Source organism: Branchiostoma belcheri, unplaced genomic scaffold (genome assembly GCF_001625305.1).
Source record: "Branchiostoma belcheri isolate BF01 breed outbred unplaced genomic scaffold, Haploidv18h27 scaffold17, whole genome shotgun sequence".
In the NCBI taxonomy this organism is placed as follows: domain Eukaryota; kingdom Metazoa; phylum Chordata; class Leptocardii; order Amphioxiformes; family Branchiostomatidae; genus Branchiostoma; species Branchiostoma belcheri.
In genome coordinates, this window is record NW_017803157.1 from 1,695,171 (window position 1) to 1,720,040 (window position 24,870).

Below are 24,870 nucleotides of genomic sequence, written 5' to 3' on the forward strand. Positions count from 1 at the left end.
ATAAAAAATTTAACATCACAGGCTCCCCCGAGCATCTCAACTATTGGTACAACCCCTGATATTTTTTTCGGGTCAGCAACAGTGAATCAGTATCGTATACTAGTACTGTATGTTATAACCGCCCTTCTCCCCAATATACACCAGCTGGAGGCAACACAGACGACAGAGGGGCTCAGCAAAAACCCAGCAAGATCCGGCCGGCCGCCATGAGTGCTCCAGAAACGGAGAGACGACCTCAGGGCGTCATAGCGAATGAGGACACGGGGGAAAGCTCTGACGATCAGATTCTGGATGAACAGGTGGGACATGACAGCAATCCAGCTCGCATTAACGTCACATTTGACGCCGATTTCTCACAACACCTCACCGCTATTAGCCATAACAAACCAGGCATTTCGTACGAATCATCATGAATTTTTGCATCCTTTTGCTTTTTCCAAAAGCATAGAATTTTAAACCAATGTTGTTAGTCAATTCCAAGGTACAGGGATTATATAATATCTTCAGAATCAGCCATCTTTTTTTTGCATGATAATGTTTTTTGGAGAATGTGCTGAACCATATTATAAGCATGTATAACTACTATACACTGATTCTGTTAATAATCTTGAGATCTTGTGGTGTGTTTCAACTGTGGAAGAAATGGGCTGATCGAAAGATATATAAAACACCAACCAAATTTGTAAACAAAATGTAATGTTAAAATCATAATAGCCCTTAATGAGACCTGTTGCCTGCCATCTTTGTGATACATTATCAGAGGTGACAGCTTGAAAATAAGGATGGGTTGGCGCAACAATTTTTTTTTCGGGAGGGGTGGGGCAAAGACGTTTTGTACTTTCTAATATTTATAAATTCTAGTCCCCTGTAAAACGATTTCCTGCATAATTTTTTGAGAGGCAAACCTGGGGTAGAGAGGGTGATTGCCTCTGAAAACATACCAGCTGTCTAAAAGACTCAGTATCAATGGTACAAAAATGTATATAACACCAGGCATCTTATGATGATGATAATGATGACAAATGCTTATGATGTCAAAACAACAAAAAAAGGTACTGTATCTCCATTTACAAAGTATATCACTGTTTGTTATGCATTTATAGATCTATCACACGATAGCTGTTTCCTCTCTATCATTTTGCCTGCCTGCTACATTCTTTTCCTACAAAAATCCAAGAATCAAGTCACATGTACAGAATGACTATTGAATGTCAAAAGGCAAGTGACCAATCTGTCACGAGATGCTTGTGCCAAGTGCAGTGAAATGACATTACCAGTACCAGTAAATTGACATGACGTGGCCTGAGTGATGTCCTTGGTGCTGATTTGTAAGACAAATCATTTGCCGTCAGCTGCCGAATTGAGGTACCTGATTATATCAGAGCAGCCGTAACTGGGGAATTTTTCTTATCTCATTGATCGCAGGGCTGGAAACAGCAATGTTCATTTCCAGTGTTACCTACTAGTACACCAGAGCAAGTATGCTGAAAAAAGGATTTTGAGCCCTGAATTGGTAATAAGCATTGTAGATTAGATGGATGTATAAAAACAGGCTGACATGTTTACAGCTATGAGGTCAGTCAAAGAGATTCATCCCTCATGTGTATATCATAGTAAGTAGAATATTCCTCAACCAGTGACATTTTTATGAAGATAAAAACACGTACCTCCAAATTTTCGATCTCTACTATACATCTTGACCACGATTGAGGAATATTATACTAATATATGGTCAGTGTTTTAAATAAAATGGGCAATGACTAATGGTGATGCCTATGTTTGTTTGTTTGTTTGTGTACAGAAAGATGAGGAGAGTGATGCTGGTGACCAGCCTGGTCCCGTAGACCCCGCCCCTCCACAGGAAGGCTTGACTGACACAGTGGAAAAAGCTCTGCCCATCTCCTCATTAACACCAAGGTACAGATAGATCTATGTACATTTTGTACATACTTGAAGTTGAATACAGTATATCTGTGAACACTAGAATACAGAAAGAGGTTTTTCTATAAAAATTTAGCATCACTACAAGTAGCAGTTTTTGGTGAAGGAGCAAAGCGACCGAGCGGGGGGTTGGCGCAGAATTTTGTAATTTTTACAAGATTAACACAGTTTGTATTGTAATGCTAGAATGCGTTGTTATGGCGTTTTGTTTTCATTTGTATTTTCCCCAGAAAAAGATCTTTTTGAGAAAGACTTTATGTTGTATGTAGCCACTTAAAAATATAAAGCGTTCAATCTGAAAATTGACATGGGCGAGCTGGCTACATGAGGGAGTAGCACCCTTATTCCCCAGTTTAGAAAAACCCCTGCAGTAATACATGTACATGTACCTGCGCACTTCTGATGTTATCTGCACTCTGTAGTAGCTGCCTACATTATGCAGATAGAATCATGAGCTCAGGCAGTTGATATTCAAATATAAAGTGGTATAGAAATGGAACTTTGATAGTTCTTTTTTTTTTTCACACAAGCCAGTAATAAAGAGTACAGGCTAGTGCCAGTAGTGGTATGACATATACATGGCACATAAAAAAGTACTTTGCAAATACATGTATTGAAAGTGAGATTTTTATGCGTGCTGTAGATTGGACAAAAGATTATATTAATGATCTGTCATTATACATTTTGTTCCTATTTAGAGAGAGTTCTTTATGAATACATGTAACACATTTTCCCATTGTTGACCATTAGATGGCGGAACTGGGTTATCCGAGGTTTTTTTGGAATGATGATGGTGGTTGGATTCTTCTGGCTGATCTGGGGAGGGCCGTTTTACCTAACCTTTGCAGTGAGTATTAATTTTTTTTTCTATTCCAACATTTATCACAATAAATGGTGACAGCAAATTCAAGTTTTTCCAACTTATTTTCACGCTGCCACCAACGCAGACAAACAGACATACCAAGGACATGTCCTTGGACACACTCATTTTCACCTGAGTGAAGTGGAGAAATTCGTATAAAGTGCCTTTCCCAAGGGCACAAGATCGGTGGCATGTTGGCAGGGTTTGAACCCGTGACCTCTTGGTTCCGAGGCGAACACTCTGCTGTTATACCACACGATCCCAGTATTTATTGTTAGTGCTCAAGACACTTAAAATTGTGATAGTAGACACAGTAATATGTACACGTCAACTTGCTGATGAATTTTCCATGTACGTACTTTAAAAATACTTCCAGCTTTTGAGGCTTTTGACTAATATGTTAGGTCTAAGAAAAGGTAAAAGCTATTCTTTTTTATAATTATTTACCATAATGGTGACACTGTGTAGTTTGACAGTTCCCCATTGTCTATTTTCCATCCCTGACCAGGTGATGACTGTCCAACTGAAGTGTTTTCAGGAGATTATCAGTATCGGCCACAAGGTGTACCAGTCTCACGATCTGCCCTGGTTCCGCACACTGCAATGGTACTTCCTCCTCTGTGCCAACTACTTCTTCTACGGGGAAACCATCACTGATTACTTCGGCCACTTCTTACAACGAGAGGTACATGTTTTGATTTTATCTACTCAGTTGTAGTTTGGTATGGGTGTTTAATCTCCAAGCAGATCCTAGGGTGGCAAAAAGACAGACTATTAAATTGGGCAGGTAGTATCCATTGGCCAGAGAGGGTCCAATATGCGTTGGTGGGGGTAGCGACAAAAAAAAAAGGGCCATATATAGAAAGGTAACGATCTCCCCCCTTCAACTCCTGCTTGGAGAGTATGGGTGTTGTGCAAGGCTCAAAATACTTCAGTACAGAAATCAGGGTATAATTAACTATAAAAATAAGACAGAAGATCACAGAAGGTAGCTGACATTTACATTTATACATGCAATTATTTTTCAGGAGTTCTTTCGTCCTCTCATCAAGTACAGGAGATTTGTTGCCTTCACCATGTATGTAGCAGGTGAGTGTAGAGATCAACATTTTGGAAATACTTAACTTAGTATATAAGGATAAATTATGAAATTCACATTTTCACATTTCAATAGGTACATGACTGAAGTTGAAATTTTTGTTGCAACACAAGGGATTGTTCTCACTTAGAGATTGTGACTGACTAAATTTGTCATGTAATACAATGTACATACATGTATATATCATTCTATGGACTGTATCACAGGAATGTAAAATACAAGATTGTATGTATTTTCAAATTAAAATTTAAAAGGAGCTAATGTACATCAGAACAGAGACCATTTAATTTTCATAACAATAAATTGTGGCACAAATGTTTATTATAGAATTTGTGATAGTTATGCTTGTTTAACCTGAATGCCCCCCCGATATAACTTGTGATTTACATCTTTTGTGCATGGACTTTTTCAGGTTTTTGCATGTTTGTCCTGACACTGGTGAAAAGACACTATCTGAAACAGTTCACCATGGTGAGAACCGTTGTCTTCACTTGTGATCAACTGTGAGACTCTCATGTGATAGAATGGCTGAACTTTGATTTTAAAAGAACTGTGACAGACTTACAGTATAACCAGTAACATGCTAGGTCTATCTATATCTTTGCTTTAGGAGGATGTCCATAGTCTTGCTGTGTAACCTTTTACAAACATTAGTGATAACAGTCAACTTCCCCAGCATGTTCACTTTCATTACTCACAAGTGTTAATTACATGATTGTAGACTGAGAAACTAACATTGATCAGAAAGTCTTACACAGTAATATACCACATGTAGCATGTCATCCTTTCATCCTAGTTCTATAGTCTATGATTAGATTTGATAACACTAAAAGGTCATATCGTCTGCTGCATGACAACGTTATGGTAATCTACTACAGTGTAGCAGCATCTAAAACTAAAAGTGCTCAAGCTGACATTGCAGAGTATGCACTGGGACTGGGACTAATGGTAATAAGGCCTAGGAAAAAAAAAAATGTGTTTCCTGTTTCCTGACCAACCCTAGTAAAAAGTGCAGACCCTAGACTTTTTTGTGCTATATTGTACAAGTTGGATCACTAGAGATCCCCAAAGTCTAAAAAAAAAAAACAGAAAGAAAAAAAAGATAATGCCTACCTACCGACCCTAATTTTTTCAGGACTGAAACAGGAAACACAACATTTTTTCCCTAGGTCTAAGTAAGTTTTGACCTTTCTTATGTCCCCTGTCTAGTTTGGATGGACCCACATCACACTGCTGATTGTAGTGACTCAGTCCCACCTCATCATACAGAACATCTTTGAAGGACTCATCTGGTGAGACAAGTTTAATGTTACCCAAACTAGACTTGAAATTGTTGTTTGGTAAGATGAGAAATGATTCCTTGTTGAATGATTTGTTTAAAAATTTCACTGTTTATGTTAACTTGTATGCCCTTGTAAAGCAGTTTGTCAAGCACTGAGAACATCTACCCTGTTTAAAAATACAGAAATACAATGTACATGTACATAGAAATAGATAAATTCCAACATTTTACATATATGTTCATACTGTTCAGATAAGAAGGTCTCCACTCCTAAGGGCATACACAATGTACAAATATATTGCTGATGAGAAGCAACAAGTTATATTGTTGTGGCCTTATATTTGACACATCCATGTTCTATACATGTAACTTGCAGGCTGATTGTCCCTGTATCCATGGTGATTTGTAACGATGTCATGGCATACATCTTCGGATTCTTCTTCGGGAGAACGTCCCTAATCAAGGTAAGTGTCCAGCAATTATGGATAATAATCAGATAAATAATTATACATTCTCTCTGATGACATAGCCATGATGTGGTGCTTACATGCCAGCGCCAAAGAAACAGTACTTTTCTCTTCATAAATGAGAGCAGGACTTTGTCAAAAAAGAAAAGGCTATGAAAGTAAATCCTAATGGCATGTCATTGCTAATTTCTATTGTACAAGGTTCAACTTCAAGGAATTTGTATTCACTTATTTGCATATCAATCAATAGTTCGTGCTTATAAACCTACCTTTCTCCTGCAAGTCTCTAGTGTCAATGAGGAAAGGTAGTGGATGCTACCTGAAACGTCTGACCGTTTCCAAAATCATATCCAGTTGCTTGAGAACTGTTTTTTGGCATATCTTATTAACTGGATGTCTAACCTTCACCGACATTTCAAGGTATTTAGTACTGTTTCTGCAGTAATGTACAGGGCAAAAAAAGTTGTGCGATAACCCGAGTTCTGTGTATGTTTCCTTTCCCACAGTTGTCACCCAAGAAAACTTGGGAAGGCTTCATTGGAGCTTTCTTTTCCACTCTGCTGTTTGGCTGGCTGGTGAGTTGTTCAAGACACATTTTAATTTATTTTTCACATACACATGTACATGTATACTAGTATAAATAGGGGTGGTGCTGGACCCAAAATGACTGTATTCTTCGGGGGAGGGAATACTTAAAAATGCATCAACTTCGAAGCCTTTAATCCTCTATAATTATGTTGAATAAAAAGAATTACAATTGTGGTACCATTGGTTATTATTAAGGGAAGTTCTAACCTTACCTTACAACTGTTCTGTATTTTTTTTTCAAACTTTATTAATATCCACAATGTTACATTAAAAGAGATACATAGTTGACATACATGTACAATCGTGTGGGATGATACATAAGAATCAAGGACAGTTTTTTTAAGATAACGTTATCTGGGGGTTGTCTATCTATAATGATATCAAATAAAATGTTCCCATTGTTCATTATGTTCTATTTCTATAATTTGGTTTAGTCTGTGCTTAAAAAGTGAGAGTTTTGGTTTGCAGTTTGTTATGAAACATGTGTCTGTTCTGTATGATATATTTGCAACATTTCCATCTTATCAGTAAGCAATGATCCTATTTTTTGCACAGCTTGCCTACTTCATGTCCGGCTATGAGTACTTCGTGTGTCCGGTGGAGTTTGTCGGCCCGTCTGAATACTCCTGGATGATGGAGTGTACACCAGCTCCCCTGTTCCAGCTGACAGAGTACACACTACCCTTATGGCTACAAGGAATACTGCACGTGGTAAGGAATTTTTAACAAAGAAAAACTATTTATGGGTAGTATCGGTACTACCAAAATAAAGAGAGGACTCACGTGACTTGTTTTGAGGCTTTTTTAAACACTTCAAGTATGAAATGATGACGGAAATGTACTAAGAAATGGCAGTGAGTACATGTCAATATCAAACAGATTTTCTCACCCAGAATATCTTTGTTTTGCTGCCCTAAAATTGCATTGGATGCCTTGAAAATTTTCCCTTCTGTAATACAGTAATATGCCTTAGAAATGTACAAGATTAGGCAGGGGAAATAACACTGTCATGTCATCATACAAATTGAATGTAATTTGTATATTTCATATTCCTACAGATGGGCTTGATGTGGAAGACTGTCAACATATATCCTTTCCAGGTGAGGCAACACATTCACTGGAACAACAAGTTCAAAACCGCCATAATCAAGAAATAGTTAAAGCCTTTATGAGTTAGTACTTGGTAACTGAGATTTAAATACTTACCACCTTGCTTTTTGCCTGTTCTTCATAACATACAGCTGAGCACTAATCATAAGATGATGCCTCTTTTTAGATCCACTCCATATACCTGGCAACTTTTGCTTCCTTAATCGGTCCTTTTGGAGGGTTCTTTGCTAGCGGCTTCAAACGAGCATTTAAAATAAAGGTGAGTAGATTTCTACATCCAAACTGTATACTTCAGGTTTGCAAGGGGTGTCCGGGAGGCAATCCAGATCCGCTGACAACGCAGTACCTTAAACAAGGACAGGGGGCGTCACTACCTAAAACCTGTATATAACTGTCTCTTGTCACGTGATTATCCCATCAAGTCACGTGACAAGAGAACTCCAAGATGAGATCTGAATCTGGTTGATGAAGAGACAGAGTACGTCTCGAAAGCTCCCCAGCATAGCTGAACTTTTGTTGTGTGTATTCGTATAAATATTTTGTCAAATGTATACTTCAGGAATATTTTGGTCCAGTTTGTTACTGTGCTAAATGTAGACATTAAGGTTCTTTAGAAGTCCAAGTTTCCCATTGTGTTTCAGTTGAATGTTTAACCCTTGTCCTTCAAAGCCTATATACATGTGTATATGGGTTGCGCATACAGTTACCATCTATATCATGCCCTGTATATGTACAATTTGGTGGTATTTCTCGTGAAATGTATTACACCGCAGCAAATGCAGAAGTAACTACGCCATCACAGGGCAAAAAAAGTCAAGGGTATGTGACCTGATTAAGACATCAAATTATTTGAAAATATTCTGTAAAAAATTGCCAGCAGGACAGGGGTTAAGATTGAGTTCTCCTATAAATGCAGAATTGAAATTTAAGCTACATTTTTCCCATGTGTTGTTTGGCAGGACTTTGCTGACGTGATTCCGGGACATGGTGGGATGGTGGATCGTTTTGACTGCCAGTACCTCATGGCCACCTTTGTACATGTGTACCACCACAGTTTTATCAGGTAAGCTCACCCACAACTGCTATATGTACCTTCCCTTGAATGGATACATACAATCAGGTTGTAGGTAATATATGCTTCTTCTTCTTGTTAGTCCTTCGTAGTCAAAGATGACTGTTAGCATCCTCACTCATGGGGTGTGTGACCTCATGTGGCTTCTAAGCCCTATATTATAAGTTTGAGACAGACAATTGTCCACACTTACGGCATTCAATTTGGTGATCCATAGTCAGGACTTACTCAGGACTGCTGTTGTTCCTGCTCTATCAGTCTATGTCGTTTGGCCCCTGCAGCATTATGATTAAGACACTGCCTTCTTCGTTCTTCAAAGACTCCAGTAGCTCAAGATGCTTGAGGCATGCTTCCATCAAAGAATTAAACAATTACAATCTATGGATGCCCCATGGATGGATTTAACATAATTTGCATGAAAATTGATGTGGACTAACGGCATTACAATAATTTATTGTCTTTCTTTTCCCAGAGCTCCAAACCCAGGCAAAATCGTACAGCAGGTTTTGGCGCTACGGCCAGATCTCCAGCTGGTGGTCTTCAACAAGCTGAAACAGCACCTGCTAGATGCAGGTCTAGTAGAGAATAGCTGCTCCTCCTAGGCACTCTGAATACTTAAAGTAGCTGTGCAGGTTTCATGGCAAATTTGCTAAGGCAAGCAGGTATCAAAAACCACATTGAAACACTGATTTTAGAGTTTTTAAGTTTGGCAATCAATGACTTTGAATTCTGAAGTGTAATATTCTCCAATCTGATCCAAATGCTGTGTCAAAATGCTTTTGAGTTTTCATTGGAACCACATCTGTTAAAATATTACATGTATTATAAGTAGTCTGTAACCGTTGCAGTAATATCCTTGAAGTGTGACCTTATATATGTGCTGTTGTAATACTATTACATCAAATAGGATGTTGCAGAGTAGTTCTAGGGATATAAAGTACATGTATACATGAGATATGCCTTCTGTATTTTTGTCAGTAAGTACTAGTAGATGATACCAAGGTATACATGTGTACATACATGTAGTGATGGCCAATATGTATTTGTGAGCATGTATTATATATGTCTTACATTCATGCATGTCATGTACAGGATATCTAATTTTCTTCATGGGAACTGTAAGGTAGAGTAAACAAAGTGTGAGTAATAATAATATTGCCCGTAGTAAAATGCACATTTTAAGCAGTTCTGTTAAAGGCTGGAAAATTTAACCTTTCATTCAAACAAAAAGTCAGACCTTGTCTTCTACTTTAAGCTACACATTCCTTAAGACATTTTTTCTGCACAAAATCCATTATTTTGATGCTCAAATTCATCCTCATCCCTGTTTTCCCGATGTAAACAAATCTGAAAAATTCCATTTTTATATGATTTATTTCCCAGACGTGTAACTCACCACTTGACTTAAGCTTTCAAATTGATATTTATGGGTTCACCACACCACGAAGTGGTGTGGTGAAACCATATTGCTTTTTCTGATGTTTCTTCTTCTCCTTCTCCTTCTCCTCCTCCTCCTCCTGCCATATCTTTAAATGGATTCAGCTTCTTCATTTTAGGGCCTAAGGTCCTGAAATTTGGTATGGAGGTACAGTGGGCAAATACCCCTAGGCGTTTTTAAATTATTGTGATACAGGCTTTTAGAATGGTTTTATTTGAGTTTTTTGGCTGTGTAATAGCTAATGTATTACTGTGTAAGTGTGCAGTGTTTACCACATTTGGACATGAGTCATCACAATGGCATGCAAGGCATCAACCAATAGGCATGCAGCTTTCCTCTATTCTCCTTGCTGATTGGCTGTTGGGATTTAACTGGCTTAACTTCATTTACACCTGCACAGAGCCATGCCATACTGACAGTATGTCTGTATTCAAGTGTTTTGGTAGGTATTTTAAGCTTTCCTGCTCCAGCATTGGAATGCGGGCTATGAACGCTTCTTTTTATCTTGAAAATCAACAGTTTGCATTATGCAATCCTAACCAATAATGTAGGGAATAGCTATCCAACTGTTGTAGTCTTAGTTGTATGTTACTTCATACTATAGTTATATCAATGTAAAGCATTGTTTTCCCTTGTGTTTCTCATTCTTTCCCTGCCATGTGGTAAAATGTGGTGAACCCATCGCTATATTTGCTCCAAAGCAAATATTGGCCTTTCTAGTTATCATTTTATTATCAGCATCATCCTATTTTAACTGTATACAATGATTGAATGTGTATTATTAATATTAGCACAACGTACATGTAAGTTGTCACTTCATTGGCATATCAAACACAGAAACAACCCAATCAGTACAAATTAAATGCAGGGCTTGAAATTCATTTTTCGGAAAAGGTGCACTGGTGAACCCAGCCTAGAAAATTGGCTGCACAAATTTTTTTTGGATGCTCCATTTAATAATAAATAAGTAGAATGTCAGAAAAAAAAAACTGACTATATTTCATTTCAAAAGAAAAGTACTACAACAATGATTTTATAATTTTTGGACACTTGGATGTTAAGAATATGCAGTATACTACTATACATTTAACATTGTTACATACGTAAACCTACGAAAATATTTGGGTCCTCTGGTGCACATCTCCAAATTTGGGTGCACCACTACCAGTATTTCAAGCCCTGAAATGCTTGTGCAGATCTATGATTCACCACTATAGTACATGTATGCACCAAATTATATAGAATTTAGTGTGTATGTGTATATGACCACTATACCTTGATTGTATGATAGGAAATATTTTCTGTGACAGTGATGTAAAGACTAGTCTGCTCAGGGCTGTGCCACTGCGGTAGAGAAGAACAATCATTGTCAACTGTGCCATTTGGAGGGTATGAAGAGAAACTAATGCCTTGTTCACAATGCCATTGCGAGGGGGTCTGTCAGGGGTGGAGCTGATCTAGGCACAGCAGACACTGACTGTCATGTTTAAAGTTAAATTTTTTGGTCCAACACAAAAAATTCTCTCACCTAGAGCTTTCGACCAGTCACTCTGGTCTTCCTCAGTAGACTGACCCAGTGAAGCTTGTCACGTGGCTTCTTTGAAGTGTGACGTCAACACTGGCTGTCATGTTCACATTAAGATTTTCATTGGCATGTTTGGGTTGTTTTGTTTAAAGGCATACAGTGCAATTTCAGGGAAGAAAAACAGGATTTTCAAAGTAAATTTTCTGGTCATTCTTCAATCTGATGTTGTGAGTTGAATCCGCCCTATCCCATAGCATACTGAAATTTCTGGGACAAAATGCGATGGACACTGACAGAAAACTTTTTTTTTGCTACAGCCCAGGCTATAGCCCGATATTTTGTCCGAAATAAAATGGGGGCCTGTTGTTGCCCTAAAACAGTTGAAGACAGTCCAAAGCAGCTCCCACCCAAAAGTGAAAACAGCCAGAAAATGATTAGTACCTGGCTAGGCCAATCGGCAATTGTGACCAAGGCATAGGTTAGTGCAATTCAAATACTCCAGATACAATATTTCTTGAAAAATGTGAGCTCTATATTTATTAATCAGTAATGAAAAAGTATGAGATGTTGGCAGTACTGTGGAAAGTTTGAGCCTTGTGCTTGTCAGTGTTAACTTAAACTTAAAGGGTGACCAAATATTACACTTATCTATTGTACTTATATCATTAATATCTACGAGGTGTATAGACCAATGGAAGTTTAAAAAGTGATGTAATAAATGTTTCAAGTGAAGTCAATACTGATTTAAGTTGTTTTTGTGTGTTATGAATCTTAAATATGATCATGTACTTTTTAGAAAAGAGGTCTACAATATTAATGTAATAAAACTGCTCTAGTATGTGTGACTGTCAATGTGGTCTTGTGACTGAATGGGAGATACAAATGTACTTCACAGGCCCCCCTTAAGACTAATTTTTCAAAATATGAATACCGGTAGATTGACCACAACCAAACACAGATTGTGTTATGAAATCTTGTATTGTGACATATTGCTAAATGTGTCTACATAAAAATTAATGTTGACATTTTTCACTGAGCTTTCATGATACTACATGTACAGTCATGTACTAGTAAGTATCTAAAATGTTACGTACAGTGGAATTCATCAAAACTCCATGCTAATATGACGGTTATGGCAATGGCTAAGTACATTGCAGGCAAGCTCACATTTCATTTTGAAACTAGAGCTATTATGTACATTGTATCCGGAGTCAGGAAGTTCAGAGTTCTAGTCTATCCCCATTTCATTGCACAGGTCTGTCCACACTTGCTACAGTGCTGATAGACATTCCCAAACATGGAAAAATTCCCACCATTTTGCCACACAAGGATGTTTTTCTTATTATACAAAATGCATACATCACAATGACTAAATTTGCAATATTCATCAGTACTATTAGCTACCTATTAAGTCATGATAATGAAATTTCTAACATTCAACATGAATGAATTATAGCATTTCCCTACCAATTATGCAAAATAAAATACATAAACCTAGTTTCCTTGTTGCTAGGACATAACAATCTAATTTCCAAGACAAGTGTTGTATCTTGAATTTACCACTTTTTTACCACATTTCTTTCTGATTTGAAAGAAAAATACCAACAAACGAAAAGCACAAAAAAGCTCCTATTTTAGCACCAACAGCTGAAGAAAGTCCTTGCATTCCTATAGTTGGCACAAATTTTAAAATATCTTTAAATAAGCTGGTGTATTACGCCGAAGGGCAGTTATACCGGCACTGATACAGAAATACAATAACAGCCACAAGACAACATGGCTGCATTCAAATGAACATCTTTCCTGACATAATAGAGTCCCTCATATCTGGTACACAGACTCATGTACACATAAATGAATACATTGTAGCAGCATACTTTAGGAATATTACTGAGCAATTTAAAAGACTTAATGTCCTTATGAACCTTATCAGCCAACAAGAAACTCAATACATAGAAAAGTCAGCTCCTCTTATTACATAAGCCCTGTACTTGTCATCCACTTTTTGTATCTGACTGCCTGCAATACAGCAAACAGTTTACCTACAACAAATACCCCATATGGTATTCAAAAGAATGCAAAACAAAGTCTAATATAAGAGTACATGTATGTGTGGTTATACTTGTTGTTAGCTTATTGAGCATGACAAACCAAACTGAGAAGTTTCTCTATAATAAGACGTGTGTGTACATTACAGTACTAGTTCAGGGCTCAAAATACTGGGTGCATGTGAACCTTAGTGCACCCAAAATTGGAGCTGTGCATCCAATTTTTTTCTGAAATATTTTGGTAGGTATTTTTGTACATATTAATAGTGTATAATAGTATACAGGATATTCCTGGCATCTTAGATCTAGTATCAAAAAAAAAAAGTAATAACATCTTTGTTGTAGTACTTGTTTAAGATTTTGAAGTTTGCTCCCATTTCAGATTCATACTATGAGGATCAGTAAGATCTGTAATTAGATTTTATTTTTTACGTGTATGTAGCACCCAAACATTTCTGCTGTGTTCTTACATAAATAACACAGAAGCAATGGAGTTTCTGACATCTAAAAAAAAAATTCCTGCAATAATCTCTGTTAGGCTGCATCTGAAAACATTTCAGTTAAATGTAAGATACTACCAAAACCTGAGAAAGCATACTATTAGCTAATTTTTTCCTACAAAATGCAGAAAAATAGACCATCTTCAGTTGTTAAATATCTTGAAAGACTGTTTTTTTTCTCTCTTTCTGCCCAATACCCCAGCTATCTACCGCTGTGCCTCTAATGTTTTGGGACAGTACACCGGTGCAGTAGACTTGGGAAGTGGAGGCTCCCCCTTGATGATATCAGCAGCCTTCTCTGATAACATGATGGTTGGGGCGTTCAGGTTCCCGCTGACTATACTGGGCATGATGGAGGCATCCACCACTCGCAGGTTCTCTACTCCGAACACACGTGCCTCTGAGCTCACGACCGCCATCTTGTCTGACTCTGCGCCCATCTTACATGTACAGGAGGGGTGGTACGCGCTGTCAGACATCTTACGGGCAAACGCATCAATGTCTTTGTCTGACTGGACACCGTCTCCTAAAAAAAACAAATAAATTTTGTAAAATTTTCCTGTGCAGCACAATAATGATGAAGTTTTAACTGTACTACTTAAAACTACAGGGATTTGAAGGATACTACCTCTTTTCTATCCCTTCTTGAAACATCGTAATATATGCATCAATATCAACAAACAAGCTTTCTTGCTTTTTTTTACACATTGAGACTGAGAAAAAAAGCAGAGATACATATATGATAACCAGAATCAAGTTTTCAAACTTTCTGTGTTAGCTTTATCAATGTTCTTCTTGGCTTGGCTTCACTGTCAAAGACTTTCTTGGACCCTTTCCACTTCGGATACATGCCTGCTGGTGGCTGAACATAGACCACTTACAAATGAGAATCAAATTAGTCTGACCTGGTGCGATCTCCGGGCCTCGGAAGCGGTCAAAGGCCTTCTGGGCGAAGATTTCCCGCGAGTGTTTGATGCTCAGCCTCATCTCTAACACATCCTGGTCTGTGGACAGGTAGTTGGGCTCCAGGAGAGGGTGTGTATGTGGGTCTGCAGATCGGAGCTTTAGGTACCCTCGACTGGTCGGGCGCATGGAGCCTACATGGACCTGGAACACATTTCACCATGTACCTTCTGTAATTGAGTCCTACACCATTCAACACTCACTCCCTATCCAGTGATCAATATATTGGTATATTTGGAAATACTCTCTCTGTTACAAGTCATCAACACTCACACTCTCATTATATCCAGTCAACAACAAATCATTGTATATTGTTTGGTCTGTATGGACAGGCAAGTAAAAGCACTGTTCAGGCAAGTGGATTTTTGAAAATTTGTCCAACCCTGATGGAACATTGATAGTTAGTCCAAAATGAGGGCAAGAACTAAAACTGCTACTTCTGCTGCTCCTACCTGGTAAGCATGTTGTGTGCCGGCCACCCTACCATGATCATTGACAGTGGAAGGTAGGAAGTGGTACTGGATGTCAGGATGCTCCACCCCAGGCCTGCTCCTGATGAAACCACCTGCCTCCAGATGGCTGGTGGCCCCCAGGCCAGTCTGCATGGTGAACCACTGCACACCGATCATCAGCATACGGTGTGGGTACAGGGAACTGTACAGGGTAACCGGCTGGGTACAGGCCTGCTGCACATACACCTCCAGGTGATCCTGTAAGTTCTGTCCAACACCTGCAAAAAAATACATGCAACAAACTCAACCTGATGTACAGTATAATATGACACTGGCAATGCTTGTTGGCTACCGTAAGCCTGTCTGTGGGTTTAGTTACCTGGTAAATGCTGAATGACAGGAATGCCCAGTTCCTGTGTGTGTTACCAGTGTTAGAAATACCCACCTGCAGTCTGCTTTCAGCAGAGACATTTTCAATATTGCAGAAGAAGAATTAAGCAATTTTGCAGACTGAAAAAATACTGGTAAGGTTATCCGTTCAATGGTGTTGGCCTCTGTGTATATGGCCTCAGTTTTTAAACTATATATATATATACTTGCTTCTAAACCCAGATAGTGCAGTTTCCAAGGGCAAAATTTAGTACTTTTCTAACCTGGTAAATGTTGAACCACAGGAATGCCCAGTTTCTGTAGATCGTCAGCATCACCGATCCCAGACAGCATGAGCAGCTGCGGAGAGTTGATGGCCCCGCCCGACAGGATGACTTCACCTGCGCGCACCTGTCAATCAACAGTTCTATTATGAAAAAGGGCAAGGAAAAATATGTGTATGTTTCTTTTTTGGTTACAATACCTCACTCACTCACTACTCACTATCCGGTTTATTGTCTGTTGTTCCCCATCTCCTGGGGGTTACACGTGCTTGCACACTGATGCTGAGGCTTGATGGCAGCCCGCTATCAAGCCTAGCAAAATCTTAGCTCCAAATATTATATTCAAGTAGATTCACGGGTGCAATACTATGCTACAAATGCACCTAGGATCAGAAAACCTGAAATGGTATGCAGATTTAGCAGCTGTTTTTTTTTTACTCACTGTTGTTGTAACATAATATTTAATATCATATCTAACTGATTACTTCAGATTTATCTAATGTCTGACCTATATTGTAAGATTACCTGTTTTGTCTCTCCATTTTGTATATACTCCACTCCCACTGCCTGGTTGCCCTCGAATAGAACACGAGTGACCACACACTTGACTTCAGTCGTGACATTAGTCCGTTTCAGTGCCGGTCGCAGGTACGCGTTAGCCGTGCTCCAGCGAACGCCCTTGTGAATCGTCATGTCCATGTCTCCGAACCCCTCCTGCTGGTAACCGTTCATGTCCTCTGTGTAAGGATAACCTGCCTGTTGGGCTGCTTCTATGAAGGCCTGGTTTAACGGGTTGTTGCTCTTGCCGCGCGACACGTGAAGAGGCCCTTCCCCACCGCGGTAATCGTCAGCTCCAAGCTCATGTGTTTGTGCTTTGCGGAAGTACGGTAGGCAGTCTGCGTACGCCCACCCTGATGCACCCTCCATTTCCCAGCGATCGTAGTCCATCGCGTGTCCACGGATGTAAACCATCGCGTTGAGAGACGAGGATCCTCCCCACACCCGGCCCCGAGGCCAGTACATCTCCCTGTTGTCCATGTGTTTCTGCGGCACCGTGTGGTAGTACCAGTTGTACTTGTCGTCACACAGGTTGTACATCAGGGCGGACGGCATGTGGATTTTCCAGCTGTAGTCCTTCGGGCCCGCTTCCAGTAATAACACCGTGGTGTCAGGGTTCTCCGACAGACGATTCGTCAGCACGCACCCGGCCGAACCAGCTCCGATGATCACGTAGCTGTACTCCGGCGCTCCTGCCTTCATTCCTGAGCTTCTGGTGGAGTATTGACGCTGCCCAATGACCTGGTGGCCGCCTCTACTGCCATTGGAGCTACCCCCAGTGGGAGGTTTCCCGTTCACTGCTATAGTTAGTATGTTTTCTACACTGTCTAACAGGTAATCAGCTTCATGGAGGTCCTTATGACTGCCAACACCACTCAGGACACCTGAAAGAACATTAAGTTAACACATTGCCAGTTATACAGCATGAATTGCTCTATGTCCCTTAGTTATCACAAAGGTTACTTTACAGTCAACAGAGAGGATTTAATATCTAGCTTAAGCTGTGCAGTTATTTCTGATGTCTACCTGCACCTAACCTGCACCAGTTCATGTACTGGGTTTATAAACAAAGTAGGTGAATTTGTATTTTTATTTGCTGAATTGACTGTACAAAAGAAATGATGACAATGGTTTTTGAACAGTATGATCCGTACTTCCTGGTGGTGCTGGTAAAACTTGTCTTGTCTGTATTTTTAGTGTTACCTGACCCAGTGAAGGTATGACTAATGCAGAGTATTTTGAGCCCTGGACATACATGTAGAATGCTTGACAAGCAATCTACCCCCCCCCCACTGAGTTGAATACAGCATAATTATGGTACCCACCAATGGCAGTGCCCAGCTTGGCGTTCTTGGCTAGCCTGGTGTCAGCAGAGGTGTCCCCCACCATAATGGCGCGGTCCGGCGACACATTCAGCTCTTCACAGATGCGCAGGGCATTGTGGGGGTTGGGCTTCGGCTGGCTGCCGTGGTCGTCACTGCACATGATCTGGGCACAAAATATCTCATTAACAACTGTTATAACAATTAATATTTTTGTTTGCATACTAGCATATTTCAACATTGAAGAGGTTACCTTTAAGTTTCTAAAAACATTTGCTGGCTATTCCCAACATCATTAAGTATAGCAATCACAGAAGCAAACATTATAATGATTAAAAAACAATACGATTTTTTTCAAGGTACTTCTGTACCGCAAACTTATCATTAATGCTAACAAATCAATTGTTTGCTTTTTTCTGCACCTGCTGCCGCCGTGAACATATAGTTCCATGAACACCTCCATTTTTCTCAGACTGTAAAATTTTGCTCTCAGACAATGAAATTTTGCTGTCGTGAACATAAAGTGAATTGCAGTTCCATTCACCCCTGATTCAGTACCAAAAACATGTGGGGTAACACGTACCTTGTCTACTAGTTTGTCTACTCCCAGTTTCTTCAGTGCAGGTAAAGTGCCAGCGCGTGTGTCAGCTGTACAGATGGCCGTCTTGATGCCCCACTCCCTCAACGTCTTAAACAGATCGGGAAGGTTCCCCAGGGACTTCAGGTTAGCCTCGTTGGTGGCATCACAGTTCCGCCAACACCTATCCACTACCTGGAAAACACCAGCAAAAGCTTCTAGTATAAAATATAATGACAAAAATGTGCTAATTTCAGGTAGATTTTTTTTTCATTTACTTCAATTTTTCACCTCAAAACAAGGCTCGTATGAACCACTTAGAAATACATGTTTTGGCTTACATTAAGGAACTGTACAGACACATGTTTGTTCACCCTAGACTTGAAAAGTTTAAAGTTGTACCCATTTGGGAAGAATTCACAACTTGTCAAGGAAGCTTGTTCCATTTCCTAATCCAGAATATCTTTTTTTTTTTTGCTTTGTTGCCTTTAAATTGCATTGGATGCCTTTAATACTGGAATGACAGAGAGCAACTACATTTTGTACATGACCAATATCAGACCTTGACAGCTTCTTCAGACTCCAGTCCTTCTTTCTCCAGTAGCTCTACCATCCGTTCCTTGATGATGAACATGGTTGCTTCAGCCAGCAGTCCTGGTATAAAGCGTTGTGTCTGTGTGTCGAACCCCAACAGACGGTACACTTTGTCCCTTATAGACAACTGTGTGTCAGCTTCCAATCTGCAAACAAAGGTACATGTGGTCCCAATTATGGTCTCATTCATGCACAAAAAATAGGGAGTGTTAGGGCATCTCATGATACATTTGTAGCCCCAAATGCCACAATGAGAGCCATGAAGTCAACATACCAGGCTGGTTTGTTATTCAAACAATGGATTTCAAACTTATTTATCAAACCACTGTATTAAGTTTAAAAGAGATTGAAAACCTGTAACAGTGAGAAAGACAAGGACTTTCTTCAACTGTTCATTTTTGGGGCCACAATGTCCTCTTTAAAATTTTGCTCAGCCATAATAGTATGCAGATGTAAGAAGAGCAGCCTTGCCACTGTTACCTTTCCACAAACTGGTGTGCCCATGGAGCCCACATGGAGTGGAAACATATCAAAGTCCCATCCTTGTCGAAAATGACAAGGGAGGAATTTCTCAAGCGGGGCAGCAGCTCATCAATTGGCGGCACATCTGATGAACTACCCTGGGCTGCTGCTGACGTCGCCTGTCGGAAGATACCTGTGGGGAGAGAGAAATGGGTCAAGTTACTGTTTTTGGAACTCCTCTCTTTACTACTTTTCATGGAGATTTTAAAAACAGCTGAAGAGGCAGTGATGTTTGGTAGGGATCTACTCTGGTAGCAAAATAAACGGAGAAAAAGTCCCAACAAAGTCAACAAACCTATTTTGTTGACTCTATAACTGATTTACCAAAAAACTGTAAATCACTTTAAATTTGCAGTAGCAAAATTTCATGGTCTGACTGAAAAAAATGGACATGTTCGCAGAACTATATATTTGTTATTGGGGGTACTTCTTTGAGGTAATGATAAATTTGTGGTACGGAAGTGACAGCGAGAACCGTGAATATAAAAGTACCATGAATATGAAGTGATTTACAGTATCTTGCAACAACATAAAGCACACCCTCTATTAGTCTATGTAACACCATAGAGGAGCATTTTTTTCTACCTTGTTGTTTAAGTTGACTGATCCTGAGAGCTCTGTTTGCTGCAGCATGATCTGCAAGCCGCAGCAGGCCTGAAATGGTCCGTCGCACCAACATCCTGATGGCACACTGTTAGAAAAGTCCTGCCTGTTGTGTTAAGGAAAAAAATAAGGAAGTATGTAAGATTCCTTTTGTTACGCAAATGCTGTTTGGCTGGGGAGACGGGGGGGGGGGGTAGTCTGCGCAATAATTTATCATCATCATCATATCATCTTTGCCGGGGCTCTGAGCTGCTATATAAGCCCCGGCTACACCCCCATATGGCCCCTGTTCGAACTAAAAAAAAAAATGGCTAGGTGTTAAGACCGTTTCCCAAGGATTTTGCCAAGGTCATTCTCCCACGGCAGAGCTATTCCGCGACAATTACGTTAGCCTTGGGATTTAGTGCTGACGTAAGGAAGCACCTCTGCCTCGGAGGGATGCCCAAGGCCATGAAAATTATGATGAAGGCTAGTTCTTATGGCCATATGTATATAAATTCGGACGGACTTTACCCCTAAACTCCAAAAACAGAACAGTTACGAGCTTGAGGGAAGAGAGAAAACTGACAAAACCTACCGTCTAGATCTGTTCCCAAAATTAAATTTGTATGACACTTGTGAACCGCGTACGGTTGCCGGTCAAGAACACTGCTGTCTTCTCTTCGTAGTCTCAGCTCCGTAGCCTCTGTAAACTAGGTCAGTCTGTCACAGAATTAGAGACAAACACATAAACTCCGACCCATCACCTTTCAGACGTACCCTTAGGGTATAATAGACGTTTTCCTTTAAATAAGTTTACCACAAAAGTTGTCAGGAACGGTGTACCGCCATGTTGGTGACGTAATGGAATATTTTACAGACCGGAACTTCTGAACAGACTATCCATTGGAACATAGGGGGGCACCAGGTAAAATAATGACTTTAAAACACGCTCAACAACAAATCAAACCTCAAGTTATTATGGCCAATAAAATTCTTATCTGTTAAAATTTCATTGGATAAAAATTGTGATCTTATCCATGGAATACGACCTAAATGTTGAAAATGGCCGAGGATTCCCCCGTTTTTCAGTGGGTCAGTTCAGTTCGGGTCAGTCCAGTTAGATTTGCATATCTCGTGTTTCGGGCATGCTCGGGGCATGATTTTTGAATGGTAGATTGGCATTCGTATCGTGAACAAGTGGTCAAGTTTCGGCCGCTTAGCACCTTTGCTGAGAACTGCAGAGGCATTTTTTACACGTTGGAAATTTGTAACGCAAGATTGGGTCAACCGATTGTCCTAGATCTTTGGTGTCCTGTTATGTGGCCAGATGCTTACATTATGCAAAACAAGATCTAATTTGCACAATCGAATGAAAATTTTTAAATTAGCTGTGTTCCATAATGGGGCGGTCAGAAATATGTTGTACTAGTATATACATGTTTTTTTTTTAATCTAAGACTAAACTATCTAAAGTTATATCTTTAATATATTTTTCTAGCCTGTGTATAAAAGCTCTTGCCCGCACTCTTTTGGAAAGCCGGCAAAAAGCAAGGTTCAGTCAGGTTATTATTTTGCAAATGCTACATTATGGCATACAGTTTAACTGTAAGACAATTCATTCATGTAAGACAATTAAATACACACAAAAGACATATACCGGTAGTCAGTGAGTGAAACATTTGCTTACACCAATGCAGTTTTATTGTCTATCAGAGTAACAAGTGGACTTGTACATAATCTTTGTTTCTAATACATGTACATTCAAGATAAAGAAAACTAAAAGCCACATCGGTCCTGCTCTACTGAGTTTATGTTTCTCTCACATCACTTGGTATCAGCATCTTGGTAGTATTCCAGAGTCAGTATCAGTAATACAGTGTATGCAAGTACAGTACATAAATATAGAACAGGAACCTGGGTGAACCAAAAGCTACACAGTCCATCTTTCCAGGGAATAAAACAGACAAGATAACCAAATGTGGCCCAACCACACATGAAAAATATGACGGTCTTCAAAAATGTTGCTCTGTGGATGTTACCGGTACATGTATGTTCATTACATTCACTAGAAAAAGTTTGAAAACAATGAATTTAATTTCATCATAGCAATAAATTGGTTGTTATCCTATGAATGTTGTTTGGAGGTACAGACTTCGTGTTACCTAATAGGCATTTTATTGCTCCAAACAATCTTACAGAAAGTAAAAATTTTTCTCATAATGTGCAGGCAAAGATACATGTAGTATCAAATTTTCTGAACTTAATGGCAGAGTGGTGTGCAGTAAACATTTTCCTTGCACCAAGTTACATATGATATCACAGTACATATTAAATATACAAAGAAATCTAAATCGCTCAACGGGTGGATTTGAACGGTACAAGTCTTTTGCCCTGTGCCACGTAGGAAAAGCACATTCCATTGCTGACTGCTCAGTATGCTCCCATCCTCATTGACCTCCTCTCAGTGCCAGAACTAAGTGGAGAACTGAGCCACCTTGAACCTTGTAATCAGCCGCTGTCTTGTCATCATTCCTGTCCATAGAAATAAATTGTTAGTTTCATGATTGATATTTCCTAACTTTCAAGGAGGAGAACATTGTACAAGCCTTGCAGGGTTCTTTCCTCCTCCTGCACATTGATTTTGCCCTTTGTTTTCTTATTTGTTGATTAATGTTTGTCTTTTTATTTGTGCAAATAAATAAATGAAACTATTTGAAAAATAATAGGTGAGTTGTCCAAGAAGAGAAATATGGGTAAATGATCATAATTCTGTTCTTCCTACTAGAGGTGTATGTTATAAACAGAAAAAGCAAAGCCAAAACACTGGGGGTGCCTCAGGCATATGGTAGCCTGGGTGCCATCCAATCTCTAACAGCAACCCCGAACAAATCGGATGGCACCCAGGCTAGGCATATGGTACAGATTCCATCTATTTTGCATGCAGATGCCTTCAGTGGATAAATCCGGCATTTATGCATGGCAGATGTCAAACTGGTAAGGTTCATTCTGGCCTGGGATCGATGTTTCTGGAATAGGCCATTTTTTTTTAACAGAAATAATTTTCTATTGTTCTATTTTGCATAGGGTACATTTGGAAGAAACCATAATTTGTTCAAGACCAATATCACTGTTGATGGTATGTGTATAGGTTTATAAGATCAAATCGCCTTTTGGAAAATGGACGAGGGTTTGAATAATTTGGTTAAGACTGAGTGGCTCACATTTGCTTCCCACTGAAGATAAGTCTCTGCTGGGGAGGAGGTATGCCTTCTTTTTCCTCCACTCGCTCCTTGATACGCTCAACCTAGACAACATGAAAGAAGGACAATAAGGATACCAGTCATTTCAATATTGACAAGTACTTTGTTGAAATCATTTAAGATACAAAATAATACAAAATACCTCTTGTAGATACATGAATTATCAACAACTATTTGATGGAATACTATAGTGTTTAACTAAATCTATATATGATACACCATACCCTCACTGAAGGTACCGTAACGTCCTAACTTGAAAATCAAATCACGTCACTCACCAATGAAAACAGCCTTCAGCTAAGAAGACTGACAGGCTAATACTGCAATAATTCCTTTAAAACAGTGTGTTTTGGGTTCAGGCAGGTTGGTTCACAGAAGGAATATATAAGAACTTGAATATGTACTAACCTTGTCAGTTGGCTCGATGTCAATTTCAATCTGTGAAAGAAGAGAAATACCTGGTGAAGATCACGTACATACCAGGGAGGTTCAGTAAAGATTTGTGTAACCCACTTGGGCCGAAGTTGACATTAGACAAATGCCTCCAAGAATAACCACAAGTGGGTCATCATGCAAATCATTATTGAACCACCCTCCTATCCAAGACCAAGTACTAGTATATAGGACAAAGACATACATGTAGTAACATTATCATTTACCTAACGTGGAATGATTCCCCATGTGCTTTAAAACGACCCGTGTAAAATGGAAGAAATGCTAAATTGAAAGAAATAACTACTAGTATTCCATAGTCTAATACCGTTGTGTACAATGGCTGATGAATTTTTCAATATTAAATTTGATAAGACAGGGTTGAATGGGTATACACTCACCTCCTTTCCTGTCAGTGTCTGCCACATTCCATCACAGAAGACCGGAGCAGCAATGCAGAGAGAGAAAAAAACTCAAATGTGAGAATACTGTACTGAATTTATTTTGTGAACTATTATATCAAAAATACTGATATTTGAAAAATTATGTCACAAATATTACAAATTCTGTACTAGTTATCAGGGATTCAAAACTTCCTTACACTCTCTCTTTTGACATGGCATTTTAGCAAAATGACACAAACTTCAGCAGTAAAATTATTAATTATTTGCTGTCTTTTTGTTTGAAACAAGTTATGGGGAGGGGGGCAAAGCAAAGTTATTCTGCAGCAGAATCGCCGCTGTCGTAATGCTTAGCCTAACGTAACCAACAACAAGAACAATTTACATTTTCTGGAAAATTTACAGCTTATCCTACCTTTACTTTAATGAGCATTGCTGCAGCTTTTTCGGTGTAGAGTTAGGCTGAAATATGACAAGGCTTTTCTTTCTTTCGGCTAAATTTTCTTTTCCTCCCAGCGTGCGTCGGGAACGAGAGTTTCCGGTTAGGGATCAGAAGAAACCTAGCAGATGATTCGGACGCCAACATTCGGCATAAAAAAATAATAAATATAGTTACAAA

At 39.3% G+C, this 24,870-nt stretch overlaps 3 protein-coding genes across 3 annotated transcripts; 1 reads left to right on the top strand and 2 right to left on the bottom strand.

Moving 5' to 3' along the window:
• Positions 1 to 61: 61 nt before the first annotated feature.
• On the top strand, positions 62 to 9,843 carry LOC109466807 (phosphatidate cytidylyltransferase 2-like). The gene is made up of 14 exons (XM_019764645.1): positions 62 to 299; positions 1,802 to 1,917; positions 2,692 to 2,788; positions 3,312 to 3,488; positions 3,832 to 3,892; positions 4,315 to 4,373; positions 5,112 to 5,194; positions 5,561 to 5,648; positions 6,158 to 6,226; positions 6,795 to 6,950; positions 7,298 to 7,339; positions 7,516 to 7,608; positions 8,309 to 8,412; positions 8,894 to 9,843. The coding sequence occupies exons 1-14, from the start codon at positions 207 to 209 to the stop codon at positions 9,021 to 9,023; spliced, it is 1,368 nt and encodes a 455-aa protein (XP_019620204.1). The 5' UTR covers positions 62 to 206; the 3' UTR covers positions 9,024 to 9,843.
• A 4,024-nt stretch (positions 9,844 to 13,867) lies between these two features.
• On the bottom strand, positions 13,868 to 21,042 carry LOC109466814 (choline dehydrogenase, mitochondrial-like). Its single transcript, XM_019764656.1, has 11 exons — positions 20,754 to 21,042; positions 20,159 to 20,278; positions 19,532 to 19,706; positions 19,020 to 19,197; positions 18,464 to 18,652; positions 17,884 to 18,046; positions 16,526 to 17,442; positions 16,001 to 16,127; positions 15,348 to 15,625; positions 14,838 to 15,039; positions 13,868 to 14,458 (listed from the first exon to the last, which is right to left on the bottom strand). Exons 2-11 carry the CDS (start codon positions 20,250 to 20,252, stop codon positions 14,139 to 14,141), a joined length of 2,643 nt encoding a protein of 880 aa, XP_019620215.1. The 5' UTR covers positions 20,253 to 20,278; positions 20,754 to 21,042; the 3' UTR covers positions 13,868 to 14,138.
• Positions 21,043 to 21,841: 799 nt separating this feature from the next.
• On the bottom strand, positions 21,842 to 24,811 carry LOC109466794 (NEDD8). The gene is made up of 5 exons (XM_019764623.1): positions 24,667 to 24,811; positions 24,252 to 24,269; positions 23,827 to 23,856; positions 23,380 to 23,462; positions 21,842 to 22,690 (listed from the first exon to the last, which is right to left on the bottom strand). The coding sequence occupies exons 1-5, from the start codon at positions 24,682 to 24,684 to the stop codon at positions 22,606 to 22,608; spliced, it is 234 nt and encodes a 77-aa protein (XP_019620182.1). The 5' UTR covers positions 24,685 to 24,811; the 3' UTR covers positions 21,842 to 22,605.
• Between the last annotated feature and the right edge of the window lie 59 nt (positions 24,812 to 24,870).